The 21545-nt window shown below is 37.9% G+C and overlaps 1 protein-coding gene across 1 annotated transcript; it reads right to left on the reverse strand.

Annotated features, from left to right (window-relative positions):
• Positions 1-1309: 1309 nt before the first annotated feature.
• Positions 1310-13979, reverse strand: LOC124866418 (CD209 antigen-like protein E). Its single transcript, XM_047362205.1, has 7 exons — positions 13862-13979; positions 5867-5941; positions 2764-2889; positions 2069-2272; positions 1815-1978; positions 1590-1702; positions 1310-1513 (listed from the first exon to the last, which is right to left on the reverse strand). The coding sequence occupies exons 1-7, from the start codon at positions 13920-13922 to the stop codon at positions 1384-1386; spliced, it is 873 nt and encodes a 290-aa protein (XP_047218161.1). The 5' UTR covers positions 13923-13979; the 3' UTR covers positions 1310-1383.
• Between the last annotated feature and the right edge of the window lie 7566 nt (positions 13980-21545).

The following is a 21545-nucleotide window of genomic DNA, read 5'->3' on the forward strand; positions in this document are numbered from 1 at the left end:
TTTTGAATCTTGTTTCTGATCATATTCCAGGTGGTGCATAAGTTCTTTCCTTAGGTTAAGTTTCTTATGATTCTTGTATTCTGTTTTGAGTGATTTTAAGTTTATGTTCCGTTACAGTTATGTTTCTTAGGTTTGATTATGTCCTTGTGGCTGTTTTAGTTCCAGACACATTTTGTGTTCACTCCTGCCAGCTGGTAATCAGCTTCATTCGGTCCACCAGCACCATGCCAACCAGCCTCCCTGTTTCACATTTGCCATGCCTTTTATATACACTGCTTTTCTGTTCATTCCTTACAGAAACATCCCATTCAGCGTAGCGTTACCACTCTGTTCTACCAAGCCTGTCCATGTCCTCGCCTGTTTACCAAGACTGTCTATGTTCATGCCAGCCTCTGCTATCACCGGTGAGTCTGGTAAATAATGCCTTTACTCACTGCTGCTGCTTGTTGCCGTCTGCATTCTGTGGTCAACTCCTACACCACAGCGTGACATATTGTTTGACACTTCGTGTATTAACCCTAAATATTCAGAACAATGTATGAGGCCAATAATGAGGAGGACACACAGTAATTTAAAATCAAACAAACTTCCTGTGTTTAGTTTCAGAAATCTTAACTGATCTGTCAGTTTCAAATAAGGAGAACTGTGTGTAACTGCAACTACTTTAAAAGTAAATTTACATAAAAAGACCTGACCTACAGCAGAGCGCCATATTAAGTGAAGACAATGTGCTGATGTAACTAATCTGTTCCTGTTAATATCAACATAGGACTGATGATCCTCTTTGTGTAGCCCAGGATCAATATCAGGAGTCATAGTGAGCAGGTTACAAGAAAACATCAAGCAGAGTCAACTGTCTCTGACATTACAGATATTAGTTTTATATAGAATAATGTTAAAAAGGACATGCATCTAAACATTTAACATTATACATAATCTCAACATCTCATAACTTTTAAAAGTTAACCACAGAAAACAGGGATTACAGCAGTTTTTAGCTTATTTTTCATGAATTTGAATATTTTATAAATCTTTGGCCCAGAAATAATCTGCAGAAAAGCATTTTAAAAGTATTAAATTAATAAATATTTTGTGTCACCTAAAGGGAGATGCTTTTTCTAAATTCTGGTATCTTCCTCAGGGTACTAATTACATATGTTCAATAAAGGTGGGATGAAAAAAGCTAATTTAAAGTTTAAATTATAACAAATACTTTGAATCATTCTAATTCTGATATATATTTAATTTAATTTTAATTTACATTATAATTAATAATGAATGTTAATAACTGTTTAGAGCTTGTGAAAAATTTAAAAATAAAAATTGTATATATTTTATTTTAAGGTTTTCCAAGTATCCTCCAGAAATCTGAATATTTCATGTTTAAACAGATAAAGCCTTCTTCTCACAGATCCATGCGTTCCTTTCATTACACCTCACTGATCTCCATTCTTGGTTCTGGAGAGAAGTTACACATTGACCATCAGTTGCAGAGTGCTGCTGTATCCAGGCTCTAAGGACAAACATCTGTTAGATCAAGGCTGATAGATTTGTTTTATATAAAGTTTAATAAATAATGTGTCTCTCACTGATTGGTCAGATCACTTCCATCGATCCATTTCCATTTCCCTTCTTCAACTCTGAGACCGATCCAGTATCCTTTAATTCTGTTTTTAACCCAACTCGTGTCTTTAACAAACGCCTGTGGAGAATGAGTTAAAAGGATAACATATTTATTTCATTTATATGACCAACCGTTTCTGCAGAAATTATGTTTGTAGTTCATGTAAACAGTTTCCCATCTCTATCTTTACCTTTTCAGCTTCATTACCAACAACAGTCAGATCTGAACTCTTTCCTCTGCAGTTTTCTCGTGCTTCTTCCCAGGTTCTCTGATGTTGAGGTTCAGCATCATTAACTAAATAGCAGCTGGACTGAGACTGTAGCCAGCCTTTCTGACAAGAAACACACGTTCTCTCTGAAATAGAGATCAACAAGTAAACATTTAGACTGGCCGATATGATTATTATTCAGGGTAATTTTTCACCACAATGAGATCTGAACATACTGTTGTTTTCCATGCGACAGTATTCATCAATGCTCCACTGAGCTCGACTGATGTTCTGCTCATTCCATGTTTTCTTTATGGGTTCCATTTGTTCTGTGAGGTTTTTGTTGATGTTTGTCAGGTTGTAAATTTCCTGCAGCAGGAATGTTTGGTTGGCTTTCAGGTGCTTCAGCTCCTCTTCATCACTCTTGTGAGAAGATACATCTGCAAATCAACATGTTATGTACCATATGTGGGATTTTAAAATGTGTGATTAATAACATTTTTAACAAAAACAACACAAATCAATTCTGTTTAGGAGTTTTAAAATTCCAACGCTTACTGTCCATCCAAATTTAATTTACATGTAAATTTTAAACATTTTAAAAATACTCTTCCATGTTGTCCATGGAGGTAAACAACAAAATTTTTGAACATGTCTGTTTTAGTTGATAAAATATACAAACAAAACATGAAAGTACATAAAAATACATAAAAAATTTATAACATTAAAAGAAGATTACTGTACCTTAAAAACAGTCTCTAGGCTTCCTTATTGAATATTTTACAAATAAAGCTGAGGGAACTCATGTCTCCAGAACATGTAGGCTGCATTCCCACATTAATTATGTTTTCTTGGATCAGGACATTATATGAGCTTCTGATTGTCTAACAGAAGAACATTCATTCACTGTCTCTATATTACATATACTTACAGTAGAAACAAACTCCAATGATGGCCAAAACCAAAATCACACATAGACTCCCAAAGCAACAAGTCAACTTCTGATAGCAGAGAAATCTTCTTTTTGCTTCATTGTCTGTTAAAAGTCCTGCAGAGTCTAATCAGAAAATATACAACAAAAGATTTTATTAGGATAAAACATAATTACAGCAAGAGAAACCTGCTTCAGTTGCATTTATTATATGGATTTTCTTTCATTTTAAACAGTTACATGATTTTCAGCATTTGACAAAGAAAGACATCAGAGGAAATACTGAGTTTTATTTCTAAATACAAATTATAACATGATTGTTCTCAGTTACTACTGATTATCCTAAAAAATCAGCAGTGGTTCTTTTTAGTCTGATTTGTGACTGAATGTGTAATAATGTTTACAATACTCTGTAAAACGTTTGAGTCCCGCATTTATTCATATTGAGTTTACAGAACTTAATTATAATGTTTTCAAGCTGACTTGAGTCTTTAGGCTTCTTCAGGCTTTCTGAACGTCTGGCAAAATGTATTTATTTAGGCTTTGGTTGCCTTTCTTTTTGTTTTTGCCCAGTATGAACTGCAAAGTATTCATACATAAACAGATTAAATGAATGAAGCAGTGTTCAGACCAGACCTGACAAACAATTTGGAAAACATTGGAACTTCAGGGCCTTGCAGCAACCATAAAACCTGTCATAAAAACTCAGTTTGTTGCAATTTCTTTAACTGGATCTATTTATATACCAAACATAACACTACTCACTGTTCAGCAGCTAGTTTAGTGTTTAGGTTTGAGATGTTGGATTTAGTGTTTGGTTGATTGTCAAAAAATTGTAATAATAGAAGAATAAAAGTAACTAATAACTAAAATGCCATTAGAACTAATCAAAACAGAGATCAGAAATATCAAGTGATAGTTACTGTTATATTTATCCACCTTTGTTTATTGTAGGCACATGTTTTATGAAATTTCTGCTCAGGTCCTTTTGGGGCTTTTTTGTAATAACATGACTGCAGGAGGAAGTTCTGTATGACTGTTAGAGATATATTTATAGATATGACCTTCCCTCTACAAAATAAAGTGATATGTATAAATAGAAGGACTGGGTTTGAAAGTGAAAATTACCCAAAATGTAACAAAAACCTTTGAAATACCTTCAGAAAGCCTGCAGTGGAACACATTTGTTATGGCTCCACTACTTCATATACATTTTCTGATGTTAGTAGAAGTTAGCCTTGAAGCTAGCAATGCATAGCAAACAATAGGAAGCAAACTACAGCTGAGAGGGATGGTGGGTTTGGGATGGGTTGGGATTATTTTTGGTTAAATTAGCAAACTAAATTTAAACTTCCCAGCAAAACTAGATGATATCCGGACAGCAATAAAATATGTTAAAACATGTATTAAGGAATATATCTGCTGCTGAGCATTATGTCGCTGCCTGCAAAAGTATAAAACCCTGAAAATAAATATAAATACCTGGAAGAGAAAAATGCTAGACTTGAAAAGTATATAAAACATATACATTTATAACACCACCATAAGGTGATCTATTGATAGAAACAATGGATGTATAAGAATGGCTGCTTGGAAGGTAAAAATAAAGAGATTTGCCATAGTTTAAAACTTTTGCACTGTAATGTTTGTATGTTTGCACTCTTCCCTTCTGTTCAGACACTGTTTTAACAAGCTTTCTTGTTGAATCAGACATATTTCAGAAATCAAACCCTAATTACCTGCTTTACATGCATATAAACATGTATCAAGCAGTCAGCTGAGCAACAAACAGGACATCAACAGTTTTACAGATTTTTCTAGAACATTTTAGATACATTCAGTCATTTAAACTACATTATTATTTAGACATAATCATGTGTGGATTATCTTGGGCTAAAATCTCTTGATGAACTTAATTATGTTTTTGTAGATTTAATATAAGGGTAGAAAAGCAGAAAAAAATTATATGAAACCATAAAAAGCTCAGTTTTAGACTGGATGAGAAACATGTAGGGAGATTTGTGCCTTGCTTTAGTCATGTTATAATGCATTGACCACAGTGGGCAATAAACTGCATGCACTGGAGTGAAAAATCACTCGGCAAAATCCTAACTTTTAAGAGGACTTTTTTATTGGACAGAATTCTAACAAGTCTCATAAAACTATTTTAAATCCTATGTGTAAACTATTCCAGAAAGATGTTTCGATATTTTAGATTAGCTGACAGTAGTACTAAGTTGGGTAACTCTGCTAACAGAGTTTTTTACCCAAAACCACCCTGATAATAACTGTACTACTTGAGCAGAGTCACATTATGTCAGTGGGTGGTGCTTCAATGTGTTCCAGGAAAGACTGTGTTCAGACCGCCAAACCAATGCAGAAACAAGTAACCAAGACCACCTCTGATGATTAAGAAGAAACATCTTCAGTACATCCTGAGTGCATTCACACCTGTATTTAGCTCCTTTGAGACTTGATCAGATCACTCAGGACAGATGTTAGTGCCAGATGTAAAAAGGGTCATTTGTTCATTTATTGAGGGACGTTTAGCACCAGTTCTATGGTGCTACTGTTGGAAGTGGATGACCTAAAAATCTTATCTCAGTATATATACAGATTTAGTTCTACTACACAAAATGTTTTCTGCGAGCTACGTGTTTTGTATTTCTTTCCTTTAATATCCCAAGACCCTGAAATACCCCTGAAAACTCATGTATGTGCAGGCCTTTCCTTCCTTATTTCCAATGTGTAGGCATCCGTTCTATATACTCTCTTTGAATATTTAGGCATACATTAGAAGTGATAAAGATGAGCTCAGTTTCTGAATGTTACAGAAAGTCGTGCTAATTTCAGTTCTCTCTTTACATTTGTTTTTATTGCACATGTTTTATTGCATGGCAAGTTCATTAACAGCAGTTCAACAGTTATCTGTAGAAGTTATGTGTCAGTAAATGTGTCAACTACCAACTACTCCTTTCTGATAAGAGTTCATCTGAACTAAAACTTGCACTTTTTAATGTTAAAGATAACTGAGCTTGTTATAGCAGAGTTTATACATAGAATACTTTTATTTTTTGATTTACTTATTTTTTTAACAACTTACCATTTTTTTCAGCCGTTTGCTGAGCCATTTGATTTATCTTCACTTCATCATACACAACCTCTTCCTCTTTTTTAGCTGAAACCACAAAAGTATGAAAGACTTTATCTTTTATACGATGAATTTTCTAAAACTTTTAAATTAAATTAATTGTACAATAATATTTTTTGTTTGACAGTGACAGTATCTGCCTGTGTTTTTTCTTACATTAGCATTTCCTCAGACTAGGAGGCAAGTTAAATAACAGCAGACTCTGACATAGAGCTGGTCATTACTCAAAAGAAAGCAGTTTCTCTCATAAGGAAACAAGCTAGAAATATCCAATGTTGCGCTTTATCACATTTTAAGAAAGTAGGACCAACTGAAGGCTACACACATGGTAAAGGCTGAAAATATAAATTCTTTTGGATACAATATTATTCAAGACAATTCAGACACCACTAAGTGCCCTCCACGCTTATTGGCACTCTGAAAAGATGTGTAAAAAGTAAAAACAATATATCCCTTATTGCAGTGGCGTAATCTCACAACGAATATAAATATATTCAAGGGTCCCTTCATTAATACTTGATTGATTTTTGAAAACTTTACTCGTGTGACACTTATTAGCAGCCCTGCTGTGTCATAATGTTTCAAACGGATTTGACCCACATGCAGAAAGCAATTCAGGAGACAGAGTTTTAACGGTAAGAAGTTTATTGACAGTATGTAGAAATGTGTAGGAGACTGGAACCGGGACACCAACTGTAAAATAAACAGAACTATAAGTAAGGGGAAACTCTGGACCTATATTCACACAAGATATTTCTGCCTTACTGATTTTGAGGGAGAGATCCGCCAGAGGGGGGTGGAGAGACCAGGAGGTAGTTGACCTGTGGGACCGGAGAAAGTGAACACTGGTGTGCCAGGATGATTGATGGTCCAAGAGTTTCTGTAGTTGGTGCAATGGGAGGAGGAGGGTGGACAGGGTTCACAGAGGTAGATCCATGGAACGAAGGAATCAGGAGACTGCCAGCTGGTTTGATCCAATGAGGAAACAGGAGGCTTGAGTCTTGGTTCATGGGGTTGGATAGCTTCTTTCCAGAAGACGGTATCCCGGCAGAGTTCGATGCTGAAGGCAAAGTCAGGTTCAGGTGACCTGCAAGGCAACAAAACGCCATCTAGAGGCTAAGAACAGAAATAGCACCAAAACAGACAGACATGGCACAGATCCTGACATGCTGTTGCTGTCCGTTATAAAGCACTCACACCCATCACATCACAAACCCCACAGAGTGCTGCAACAGCTACTCACATCTCTAGATATGGGTTGACACCAACAGCTGCACCTCCAGTCACCAGTCTGTCAAGCTTCTGAAGTTTGCGGACGACACCACTCTGATCGGACTCATCTCTGATGGTGGCGAGTTCGCGTACAGATGGGAGGTGGACCATCTGTTGGACTGGTGCAGCCAGAACAACCTTGAGCTCAACGCTCTAAAGACAGTGGAGATGGTTGTGGACTTCAGGCAGAACCCAGCCCCACCTGCCCCCATCACCCTCTGTGACTCCACAATTGACACTGTGGAATCTTTCCACTTCCTGGGAACCATCATCTCCCAGGATCTCAAGTGGGAGCCAAACATCAGCTCCCTCATCAAGAAAGCCCAGCAGAGGATGTTCTTCCTGCGGCAGCTGAAGAAATTCAACCTGCCAAAGACTATGATGGTGCACTTCTACACAGCCATCATTGAGTCCATCCTCACCTCCTCCATCACCATCTGGTACGCCGCTGCTACAGCCAAGGATAAGGGCAGGCTGCAGCGTGTTATTCGGTCTGCTGAGAAGGTGATTGGCTGCAGTCTACTGTCGCTCCAGGAACTGTACACCTCCAGGACCCTGAAGCAGGCAGGGAAGATTCTGGCTGATCCCTCCCACCCCGGTCACAAACTCTTTGAGACTCTCCCCTCTGGCAGGAGGCTGCGGTCCATCCGGACCAAAACCTCACGCCACAAGAACAGTTTTTTCCCATCTGCCACCAGCCTGGTTAACAAAGCCCGGAAACCACCCTTTTTTTTTTTTTGCTGACAGGACACCTGTAACCTGCAACTCTATGTGTTACGTTAATGGACTCCTGCTTTACTTGCAATGCCATACTTGCACAATGATCATCTGCACTGTTGTACCGCTCTGGCATCCTATACTGCTCTACATTTACTCTCACTCACTTAAAACTGTGCACATATATTTATATTATATTGTAGATATGTTTATACTGTTTAATTTGTACTGTATTGCACCGACTACGCCAAAACAAATTCCTTGTATGTCCAAAAACGTACTTGGCAATAAAGCTTTTCTGATTCTGATTCTGATTCTGACATTTGCTGTGCTAGTGGGAGTCAGATCCAGAACTTGCACCTTCCATGTTGCCAGGAATCTGCAAACCAAACACACTTCTCAGAGATACCAAGCGTACATTTTGCTAACGAACTGAGCTTGCTGTGCAATGAGTTTGAAAGCCGGGTCACATTCTCACTTAATGGGTCTGTATTTACATTGTAGATTCTCACCAAAGGCAACAAAGCTATGAATGAACACACATGAAATTATATAATAAACAAAAAGTGTGAAATAACTCTAAACATGTTTATATTTTAGATTTTTCCAAAAAGCCACCCTTTGCTCTGATTACTGCTTTCACATTCTCTCAATGTACTTTATGACGTGGTCACCTAAAACAGTAAAAACAGAACTTCTCAGAGGTTCATTGAGAAATGGCCAAAGGTTAAAATTTCAGTCATCAGAGCAAAGGGCGGCTATTTTAAGGAATCTAAAATATAAAACAAAGTTCTTTCACAATTTTTTGGTTGCTACATGAGTGCATATGTGTTAATTCACAGTTTTGATGCCTTCAGTGAGAATCTACGTACAATGTAAATCAAGGAGGGGAAGCTCAAGTTCAAGATCGCTGATTCGCTGATTTCGCTGTCAATCAAAAAGGGATTCAGCCTCAGACAGATCATCCAATCATCATGCAGAAGCTGAGCTTCCGGGCCAGCTGAGGCCATCCCACTGCACCATAGACCCCCAGAGACACTGAGTGTCCGATGGGCGGGACAAATCCCAGCATTTTTGCTTCGCTATTGAACTTACTGTTTAAAGCACTGTGAAGCTGCGGGAATGAGTGAGAGGAAAGCCGCGTCGTTACCAGTGATAAGAAGCTGATTCTGAACAAAAGTTGAGCGTGTTGTAGCGCATATTTAGTCAATGACATGAACACACAACAGTATACAGGTCCTTCTCAAAATATTAGCATATTGTGATAAAGTTCATTATTTTCCATAATGTCATGATGAAAATTTAACATTCATATATTTTAGATTCATTGCACACTAACTGAAATATGTCAGGTCTTTTATTGTCTTAATACAGATGATTTTGGCATACAGCTCATGAAAACCCAAAATTCCTATCTCACAAAATTAGCATATCATTAAAAGGGTCTCTAAACGAGCTATGAACCTAATCATCTGAATCAACGAGTTAACTCTAAACACCTGCAAAAGATTCCTTTAAAACTCCCAGCCTGGTTCATCATTCAAAACCCCAATCATGGGTAAGACTGCCGACCTGACTGCTGTCCTGAAGGCCACTATTGACACCCTCAAGCAAGAGGGTAAGACACAGAAAGAAATTTCTGAACGAATAGGCTGTTCCCAGAGTGCTGTATCAAGGCACCTCAGTGGGAAGTCTGTGGGAAGGAAAAAGTGTGGCAGAAAACGCTGCACAACGAGAAGAGGTGACCGGACCCTGAGGAAGATTGTGGAGAAGGGCCGATTCCAGACCTTGGGGGACCTGCGGAAGCAGTGGACTGAGTCTGGAGTAGAAACATCCAGAGCCACCGTGCACAGGCGTGTGCAGGAAATGGGCTACAGGTGCCGCATTCCCCAGGTCAAGCCACTTTTGAACCAGAAACAGCGGCAGAAGCGCCTGACCTGGGCTACAGAGAAGCAGCACTGGACTGTTGCTCAGTGGTCCAAAGTACTTTTTTCGGATGAAAGCAAATTCTGCATGTCATTCGGAAATCAAGGTGCAGGAGTCTGGAGGAAGACTGGGGAGAAGGAAATGCCAGAAGTCCAGTATCAAGTACCCACAGTCAGTGATGGTCTGGGGTGCCGTGTCAGCTGCTGGTGTTGGTCCACTGTGTTTTATCAAGGGCAGGGTCAATGCAGCTAGCTATCAGGAGATTTTGGAGCACTTCATGCTTCCATCTGCTGAAAAGCTTTATGGAGATGAAGATTTCATTTTTCAGCACGACCTGGCACCTGCTCACAGTGCCAAAACCACTGGTAAATGGTTTACTGACCATGGTATCACTGTGCTCAATTGGCCTGCCAACTCTCCTGACCTGAACCCCATAGAGAATCTGTGGGATATTGTGAAGAGAACGTTGAGAGACTCAAGACCCAACACTCTGGATGAGCTAAAGGCCGCTATCGAAGCATCCTGGGCCTCCATAAGACCTCAGCAGTGCCACAGGCTGATTGCCTCCATGCCACGCCGCATTGAAGCAGTCATTTCTGCAAAAGGATTCTCAACCAAGTATTAAGTGCATAACTGTACATGATTATTTGAAGGTTGACGTTTTTTGTATTAAAAACACTTTTCTTTTATTGGTCGGATGAAATATGCTAATTTTGTGAGATAGGAATTTTGGGTTTTCATGAGCTGTATGCCAAAATCATCCGTATTAAGACAATAAAAGACTTGAAATATTTCAGTTAGTGTGCAATGAATCTAAAATATATGAATGTTAAATTTTCATCATGACATTATGGAAAATAATGAACTTTATCACAATATGCTAATATTTTGAGAAGGACCTGTATATTTGATCACTTATTTTTTGACATTTTAGGGGAAGCTGAGTTTCCCTTGCCACTGTATTATATAGACCTAATAATGAACCATTTTAATAAAAAATGTCCTGATATGTCAAAGAGATCACGGTGTCAAGCATTCTAACAAGGGCCCTTGGAGAAGAAACAAGCCCACAGCATCACACATCCTCCACCTACCTACAGTGTGCTCAGTGTTTTTCCATGTATTCACCTTTTGTTTAACACCAGACTCACCTGAATTGTTCGGCTTCTCTTATTCGACTAAAGCATGAAGTTCTAGTTAAAGCTCCAGCTGCATATAACATTCTTCACACATTTATGTTTAAGGTTTTAGGGATTAAAATAATTTTCTTGGTATGCCTTCCAACCAATCAGTTGACATGCAGATAGTTTCTAATGGTTGTTGTGACAACAGCTCGAACCCAAGATGCCCCTCTTTGCTCCAGTTCTCTGACAATGAGCTGTGAGGGCAAGATGAACATGGGTCCTTGTCCTGCCTTGTTTGTCACAGTCCCACTTACTTTAAACTTTGTCACCAATCTGCTAGATATTGACAAGGTTAGGAGAATAATGATTTTCCTCTAACATTTCCTGACTTACAAAGATCATGAATGTAATGTTTACTTATCTTTCCGTGTGTGACGAAAAATGAGTCTCTGTGTGTTGTTATATTTATACACCAGAGAAATTTGTGCTACAACATGAAACTTGTTCTTGCCTTTAACTGGACTTATATTTTCAGGAACTCAACCTTTTAAAGTTTCGTTTGTCTTGTTCACAAAATATTTACTACAAAGTCAAATCAGGCATATAACAGTTCTTGTTTGATACGAGAAGTCTCAGACATCTCTGTATTAGGATGTTTAACAACAATAAGCACAAGCATGTTCAACTCAATTCAATTCAGTTTTATTTATATAGCGCCAATTCACAACACATGTTGTCTCAAGGCACTTCACAACAGTCAGGTTCATACATTCCAATTAATCCTAACCACAGAATAGTGCAGTTAGATTCAGTTACTTATTCAAATTGGATAAAAAGTTTTTCTATCTAAGGAAACCCAGCAGATTGCATCCAGTCAGTGACTTGCAGCATTTACTCCTCCTGGATGAGCATGTAGAGACAGTGGACAGTCACTGGCGTTGACTTTGCAGCAATCCCTCATACTGAGCATGCATGTAGCGACAGTGGAGAGGAAAAACTCCCTTTTAACAGGAAGAAACCTCCAGCAGAACCAGGCTCAGTGTGAGCGGCCATCTGCCACGACCGACTGGGGGTTTGAGAGAACAGAGCAGAGACACAAAGAGAACAAAGAAGCACTGATCCAGGAGTACTTTCTATGGGAAGAAAAAGTAAATGTTAATGGATGTAGCTCCTTTAGTCGTTTCACCTAGAAAGAAAGAACAGATAAACGTTGAGCCAGTTTTCAAGGTTAGAGTCTGAAAGAGAGCACATAGAGTTAGTCACAGTAGAAGCTCAGTCAGTAGCCATGTCTAGGAGAGAGAAAGGGTTAAACAATGAAAGACAGGGCCAAGTGGATCATCTGTAGAAGGTGAGCATTAAGTTGTTGCCAGCAGAAGCTTGGATGATGCCCCTCTCCAGAAAGGTGTCACAGGTAGACACAGAGTCAGGCCAGGTGTAGCTTCTAGGAAGAGAAAAAAGAGAACAAGAAGTTAAAAGCTGAAATAACAGCAAATAATGCAAAGTTGGAGAGTAGTGTGAGAATGTAGCGAAGAGGATGAAAGTGGTCGTTATGTCCTCCAGCAGCCTAAGGCTATAGCAGCATAACTACACAGATAGTTTCAATTCAGATTATTTATTTAAATGGCACTTATTTACGATAATGTAATCTCCAGGCACCCCACAAAGGGTCCAGAACGCGCAGGGCCGCTGGGGAGGGCATACCAAACCATCGAGTGCCAGAGCCCAGCCACCCCAGAACGGGCCATGTGTAGGGGATCTAAGTAAAATAATAAACTGATGAAGTTTATCCATCTAGAGCCCACTGGTGGCCATTGTTATACTACAAACCACAAGGATTGGGATACCTCTCTCTGTCAGACTGATTATAACCACTGGAAAAGAGAAGGGGTTACACAGGTAGCAGAAATGGAGGGTGTGTTTGCATCTCAACCATAACTGAGCTGGTTTAGGCTAAACCTGACTACCCCTTACTCCATCCAACAGGGAGGGAGTCTTCCTCCCTCCCTGATAACCTAAGCCACTCTAACTATAAGCTTTATCAAAAAGGAAAGTTTTAAGCCTAGCCTTAAACGTAGACAGGGTGTCTGCCTCACGGACTAAAACTGGGAGCTGGTTCCACAGGAGAGGAGCCTGATAACTAAAGGATCTGCCTCCCATTCTACTTCTAGAGACTCTAGGAACCACCAGTAAACCTGCAGTCTGAGAACAAAGTGCTCTGTTAGGAACGTATGGAACCATCAGATCTCTGATGAACCACAGCAACCACACAATTACTGTTGCTCTAAACCTCAAGTGAAAAGTTCTTAAATGTATTAATAAATTAGATGTGAATGGTAAATATTAAAGTATTAGACAACTTCTAAATCCCTCCTACCTTCCCCATACAAACAATGTTTAGTTAATATTTACATTTACTTCAGGCTCCATAGCAATAGTCCTTTCAGAAAAAAGCACAAGGTTTGAGCTTCTATTTTGTTTAAATTATCCATTTGATTGATGTGTCCTTTTTCCAGGTTTTTATCTTGCATAACTTAATTTGAAGTCATTTTAATATGTTCCTAATTTTTCAGTCAACCTTTTGTCTAAATCCTGATTAAATGGAAGACATTTCAATATTTTTAACATATTAAAACTGACAATTGTTTCTTATTTGGATGTTAGGAACAGATACAATATGTTAAGTGGTTTTATCCTTAAAGTTCTTAAAGAGACAAACTTTTTCAACATGTAAAAAAACGGTAACTGGATGTTATCTTCTTTTTGTGTCCATTTGAGAATTTCACAGAACACAGATACCCTATTTTAAATAAATGGAGATTACACACGATACTGATTTCATTACCACAAACACAGACAGATAATCTCAAGTTAGTCAGAAAACGATTAAAAACATCAACAAAAAACTCACCTCTCGGAGGTCTCCTGCTTTTGATGACCACTGAAGCATACTGAACCTCATCCTCTGACATTTCTACAGACTTTTTGTTAAAGTTTGTCTGATTTGCTATTTAGGAGAATCAGGCATTACTCTCATGTCTCTGACAATTTGAAACTTCTGCTTTTTTAAAACTAGAAGTCATTTGCATTATTTAGTCATCTGAACGTCACGCCATAATGAGCTCTTGTATTGTGAGTGTGGGAACATGAAATGTTGCATAAAAATGCTTTGTTTAAAAAAGGCCTTCCTACCAGAGGGCATAATAAAAAAGACCTAATCAGAAACTGAGATTACCAGTTGGAAAAGAGCCAATCTCCCCCCTGTTATGCACCGACAAACATTTTATTCAAATGGCTAAAAGTCATACAAACAAAGGTAACTAATGTATCTATGTGCTCTACCTACTTTGATGCTGAAAGGTTATTAATTGCAAATCTTATCATCTATTTGTATCTGTAAAGGTGATGAAAGTTGCCACTGCATCTGTGAATCCAGTATCCTCTCAAAATTGTGTGATGCAGCACCATCTGATGGCCAATCAGAAGCATTACATGGGACTGAAAACCTGTTAAGTCATTGAGCTTCTAATCATTGCCATAATATTAAAAATGTTGCAGAGCAGAGTTGAATCAAAAGACGAGTCTTTATTCAATTGAACATTTTGTCTTTGGGCACAAATTCAGAGTAGCTATTCCTTTTTCGAAGAAGGAATGCTGATAATGGAAAATTACCTTTGTGATTGTTCAATAACAAATTTCAACTGAGAAATGTGAGAGCAATGTTTTAATGTTTTAGCTTAGATTGAGAAATCTATCAGAAAGTGACAGACATTATATCTATTGTCTACCAACAGCATCTAAATATGTATACAGTTGGCTGTGGCTCAGATTCGTCCTGTGACTGGTGGGTTGCCGGTTCGAACCCCTGCTCTGTCTGTCTCAGTTGTTGTGCCCTTGGGCAAGACACTTCACCCAACTTGCCTGCTGATGGTGGTCAGAAGGCCCGGTGGCACCTGTGTATGGCAACCTCACGTCTGTCAGTCTGCCCCAGGGCAGCTGTGGCTACATTGTAGCTCACCACTGTCAGTGTATGAATGTGCGCATGGATAGACGAATGACTGTAGTCCCCAGAGAACTTTGGCATCTCTGGGGACTTGATAAAGTCCTATACAAGTTCATACCCAAGAAAGTTAAACACAAAGTGGACCTTCTAAAGTTCTGATACTAAGTAATTTAAAATTCTTTCAAAAACTATCATCAGTATAAAGGTTGGGAAACATGAAACTGAATCATCCTGTCTGTCGTTTTTCTACGAATCTGTTAATTAACTGTAAATTTTAAAAACCTTAGAACCCAAAATACTTTTCATATGAACAGCTGTGGTGTTGCACTTAAAGGGAGACACTTTTTCTGAACTCTGATGTCTTTATTCATGCTTACAGTTAAAATTTCTACATGTGTGTAGAATAAATATGAGATTTCCATGACCAATAGTTTGTGTTGAAAATATACTTGTAGTTCATATAGACAGTTTCCCTGTTATGATTTGGGGTTGTTTGGTTTTTGGTTTCTGGTTTTTTCCTTATGTTTTTCACTGCTCCAGTCTTTAATCATGTCTCTGTTTATTATTTTCCTAGTCATGCTTTAGTTTTTGTCTTCTAGTTCATGTGCGGTCAAGTTAAGTTTTTGGATCTGGTTATGCTTTCGTTTCATGTTTTTCTAGTTATGTTTCTTTTAGTTTGTTTCCTTGGATTTGCGTTCTGTTCAAGCCATGTTTTGCTCCAGTCACATTCTGTCTGTCAATTAAGTTTAATCGGTTCACCTGCTCCATGTTAATCAGCTTTGTTTTCCACCTGTACCATGCTCCATTTATACACTCCTGTTCAGTTGTTCTTGGCGGAAACATTTTTCATTTTCATGCTCATGTCCTGCTGTTCACACGAAGCCTGTCTTGCCAAGCCTGCCCATGTCTGTTTTTGCCGTCACCTCCTGTGAGTGAGTTTTTTTGTTATTAAATATTTTTCCACTTAACATCATGCTGCCTGCTAGTCTGCATTCTGGGTTCGTCCATTGCTCAAGCCGTAACATTCCCAGTTCTATCTTTACATTTTCTTCTTCATTTGCCAACATAACAGTACACATAAGTACTCACAGCATTTGCCTAATATTGTGTTGAATCACCTTTGGGAGCAAATAAAGCCAAGTCTTCTAGTCCCTATCAGCTTGGTACACCTGCTTTAGGGTCCTGGCTCTGATTGGTTGTTTCTAACTGAGAGCGGTGTATTTCTGCAAATGGCAGCATGACCACTGGGAAGAGGCAGGGGAGCTTAATTGTTTTTACAGATTATCTGTCCATATTGTACATCAGGACATAGTGACAGTTTTAACAAAAATGTAAAAAATTATACATTTTAACAAAAGTTACCTGCTGCAGCTTTAATTCAGTCTGAATGAATTTTACCATTCTTTTAGTTGAAGGACGGTGAAAATGATATCAGTATGTGAAAAATAACATATTTGTATGCTAAAAAAATGAAAGAATAGTGGGAAATGATATGACAAATTATATGACAAATTTACTCATCTGGACTGTACTGGTGGATAGAAACAATGTGCATTTTATTCTAAGGTGACATTAAATATTGGAACTCTGGATGGATGGATGGATGGATGTTCATCTAAAACAATTCATCTGAAAAGATAAGATAAAATAAGATAAGATAAGATAACTTTATCGTCAATAACCTAATTGAAATGGACATTTATCTTTAACATCTGGCAAAAATGCGGCCCTACAACATACAGATAACAAAACACACTTGTTAAACCAATATAGGTAAAAGAAACAACATTAAACTAAAAAAAATAACTAAATGCATTAAAATCATTGTTAGACAAGAAAATAAAGCAGGGATACTGTTCAGTAAGTTGTCTTAGAAATGACCCAATTTATTATTTATGCTTTTTTTAAGGCATTGAGTTGTGCCTTTACTGTGACGGATTCATCGAACTGTACAGTTAATGTGCTTAAGATGGAAACAATTGATCCTAAACATGGTTATTGTGCAACTGAAAATGTGTAAATTCATCCCTGAAAGAACCAAGTCACATGAAAACCACAACCTCCCAGCTCTAGTATGATCTGTAACTGTTGATCCTCTCATTGCTGCTCTGAGAAACTAGAGATTCAATAGATTTACTCAGCATTTAAAAAGAAACAGGTTAATAAGAACAAATCGTATAATAATTAAATTGAAAATAGCTCTGTCATCATATAGAAATGTACATTTATTATTAAAAAGCTTAATATAGCACGCTCTAATGGCCAAAACGAATAGATATTCTGGATCAGGATACATGCTAATGTGGTACATACTGGTGCTCATGACTAGAAGCTTAGATTATTTAAGTTTAGGAAGGATGTAACTATAAGATGGGTCTGAAGACTTTCAATGATCCAAATCCAGTAGTCAAGCCAAGTGAACAGCAGGTACTGACCAAATTGCTGAACAACAAGAATGATTGAAATAAATGAGCAAAACATTAGATTTTAAAACAAACCGCATTATTAAAAATAGAAATAAAATACATGTAAAAGTAACAACTAGAAAACACAACATAAACTGCAACAACAACTTATACCAGGTCAAACGCCAAGGAGAACAGGTGGGTCTTAAGAGCAGATTTAAAAATGGCTACTTAAAAAGCTTTTCTAATTAGCAGCAGCAGAGTGCAGCAGAAGACCGATCTCGCCTGAGCTTTCGCCGTGTTCTGATTACCTGATCTGAGTGACCAAGAAGGTGAGTGCAGGTGCAGTAGCTCATGTTATATACGTTTTAGATCCATCACATCTAGGTGTCATCATCTGTGAACAGACTGTAATAAAAGACAGTTGTCTTCTATAGGAACGAGAGGGAGGACAAGGTGTTGATTTCATAGCTCATTGAAAAATGTGAGGCTAGCTTTGTGCTTTGAACATGAGTCAGGATTAAACAACATCTTCTTTGGCAACTTCTGATCAACTTTTAACTTTATAAGATTGTTTTCATAACTTATCATTGATAAAGTCAAATATCAGTTTAAAAATATCACATACTTTATACCCAAATAATAAATTCAACAAAATATGTGAATTTTAATTTCTTAACCGGTCCTCATGACAACAAAATATACGCTTACATTAATTAGGTCCATGTAAGGATGCTTCGCAAAACTATTGAACAACATTTAAACTGGATGGTTAAATTGTTAACAGATTACGCAGATCCCCACAGGGTATGTTAAAAATAATCTCTTGAATGAAGATGAACAGCGTTCAATTAGGGGTAATATTGCAAATAGGTTGTAGACATAATACAGTGGTGTTGAAAAAAGATTTGAAATTGTGAAAATTCTGGATACCGCACTTAAATAACTGGTTTTGTTTTAGGTGATGATAAATTAGCAATTACTCCCTGACTAGTTAATAATTGATTTCCTGACTGGCAACCCAGTCACTAAACATTTCCTCATGATTGTACTCATGCTATAAGTAGTTAATCGTTAGGTAATGATCAACTAGCAGTTTCTCCATGATTAGTTCCTCATAAGTTCTTAGGGTTACCTGCAGTTCGACTGTGAGTTCAGGTTTTACAGTTTTGAATTGTCTCTCACTGAAGCTTGTGCTTTAGCAATGAATACAGATAATGAGAATGACAGTACATTACCGCTCCAGTTGACCTGTAGACAGGCAGATAACAGAGCCTCCTTTTATACAGCGCCCCTGCTGGTGGTTGGTCAACACATCATAAACAGGCATGATCACAGATTGAAAGCAGGTTTAAAGTGCCTGTGACACGCTTTACCCACAAATGCCGAAATTGAAAGAAAACATTTTAATATTAAAGAAATTGGGCAGTAATTGGCATGATATAAGGATTAAAGACGTGATAAATGACAATTGTGACACAAAATAGGCACATTTCACTGTTCAAATTTGCAAGGCTAAAGTCGCCCAGAAGTGGGGTGAAAGGGGAACTGTCCGGACATTCATTGTGAGAGCCTCATTGATAAATTGTTCAGGTAAAAGCCAAGTTGCATTAAAATGGCGTTAATATGGTGAAATGGTGCAATGCTGGTGGTTGCAGACACCAGCCATTAGTTTGAACTACTTTACTGACCGAAGTGGATCAGAGCTGCCTGGATCGTAACTGGAAAACTGAGGAGTGACAGATGGGCTGGTCCCACCAAGCACAGCCAGTTGTGATCAGAGTACATTTCATCCAACTGCTTCAAATAAGAAACCTCTGAATTTGCAAGAGAAATTATGTCAGAGGTCGGGATATCCTACAGATGAAGGAAAATGTGGAAAGCATTTGTTGCAGCCATGCTGTAACAGTCTCTCTTATACTGTATAAATTTTTAATATCTGTCTTCCACGCTCACCTTGCACCCTCTAGCTGCGGTAATTAATACAGAACTAATTAACACAGCATTGAGGTTTCACCTGTGTGTGTAATTGTTCGCACAGACAAAAGACAGCAACTTACCATGAACTACCACACCATTGAGAAGACATAATAAGAAACAAAATGTTAAAATGTGTGCAATAAGCTAGAGAGAGTATTTAGCCCTTAAAGGCTTAGCTGGTTAGAATACTTACTGGGTGCAAAAGTACAGTCAAATTAGGTAGTTTTTGTTAATAATGTAAAATCTGTAAAATTATTATCATTACTAATAATAATACAGAATTATTATTATTCAAATTAGATACATTTCACAAGCATACAATATATTTAAATGAAATATCTCTAAAGATTATGATATAAAGTTTTAAAAAATTACACACCAGGTAGTGGACCTTAAATCGTGAAATATTTCAAGTTTGAACTACTGCTCCATGCTGCTCAGCTTCGCCTCCAGTTGTTTCACTTGGTGCCATATATATTGTAACCCAGAATGTACACTCTATTCGTTCCGCTGCGCTCCAGTCTAGCCACAAACCTTTTCGGCCTTATGATTTAAAGGGGACATATCATGCTTTTAAATCCTTCCTTTTCACACTTAAATCATTTAGTTGTGGTCAATATAAAGTGGAATGGCAATGCTTTGCTCTGAATTCCTTGTTATTGTAGCTCCACAGGCGCCTTTTCTACTCCTCTTCTGAGGTGCGTCTGAGAACAATTAATTTTGGTGCCGTCTCTTTAAAAGCTATTGAGGCACATCACAGCCCGCCCCTGTTCAGATCACGTAGTGTTCCACTCCATACTTTTCGGCCATTTTTGTAGTTTGATAACAAGGATACAATTATCTAGCGGTGTAGAAAGGTTTTATTCCCAAATTGATTAAAAAATGTCAACAACAGAGGACTTCTCCATCCAGCCTTAGATATCTGACCCCGAGTGAGAGGAGAATAAAGACAACGAACCTGCAGAACCGCGCCTTCAAATGAATGCATCGCAAATGGTGTGTTATTACTGTATTTAAACCCTCTCCATCCATACCAAGTACCTACACTGAGGAGCATAGTTTACATTTCAAAGAGGCTCTGATGCTGGAGGCAGGAATGAATTGTGCGGGACACCTTACGGCCGAACATTTAGACTTATCCACTTGCAGCTTCAGCATACTTGAGGTTGGTGTACAAAATCACAACAAGAAAAAAATGGCAGATTTGCCAAATTGGTTAGTCGGAACCTTGTTTAGCTGTTCTGCAGCAAATAGTGTGTAATAGTTCAAAAAACATAATAGAGAATAGAGAAAACTAAACAGATTGAAAAATATGACCCAAACAGAATATAGATATCTACGCAGCCCCTGGAGAGACTAATTTCAACTTCTCAGCACTCCTACAGAGTCCAAGTACACAACAAAATGTATTTAAGGGCTAAAAAAGAAAATAAGGTGGGATTAAAGCTCATTGAACCACACTAGGGACAAAGAAGGGGAATGCACATGGCAGTGACACGCAACCGGTTGCTCAAAGCAGTGTGTCACATATAAAACCCTTTGGTGCGGAGACTTTTTCCGGCCAAGCAGTTTATTGTGTGACACAGCGTACAGGGTGGTAAAAATTGAGCTTTGCGTGGACAGGGAGAAGCTGTTTTCAACAGAATAAAAACTTTACCTTTTTGTTCTTTTTGTTATTTTTATGTTATTGTTTGAAACTTCCTGTCTTAACTCCACATATTCAGAACAATGTATGAGGGCAGTAATGAGGAATAAAACAATAATTAAAAACAAGAGATAAATTATACAATTAAACAGACTTTCTGTGCTAAAAGCATTATTTCATGGATGTTCAGACAATATCTCATTTGCAGGCAAATAAACATCTTGGTTTAGTTTCAGAAACATGATCGGTCAGTTTTAAATAAGGAGAACTGTGTGTAACTTTCTGCAACTACTTTAAAAGTAAATTTATATAAACAGACCTGACCTACAGCAGAGCGCCATATGAACTGAAGACAATATGATGATGTAACTGATCTGTTAATGTTAATATCAACATATGAATGATGATCCTCTTTGTGTAGCCCAGGATCAATATCCAGCATCATAGTGAGCAGGGAACAAGAAAACATCAAGCAGAGTCAACTGTCTCTGACATTACAGATATTAGTTTTATTCAGAATAATAACGTTAAAAAAGGACATGCATCTAAATATTTAACCTCA

Source organism: Girardinichthys multiradiatus, chromosome 3, assembly GCF_021462225.1.
Source record: "Girardinichthys multiradiatus isolate DD_20200921_A chromosome 3, DD_fGirMul_XY1, whole genome shotgun sequence".
NCBI classification, from domain to species: Eukaryota; Metazoa; Chordata; class Actinopteri; order Cyprinodontiformes; family Goodeidae; genus Girardinichthys; species Girardinichthys multiradiatus.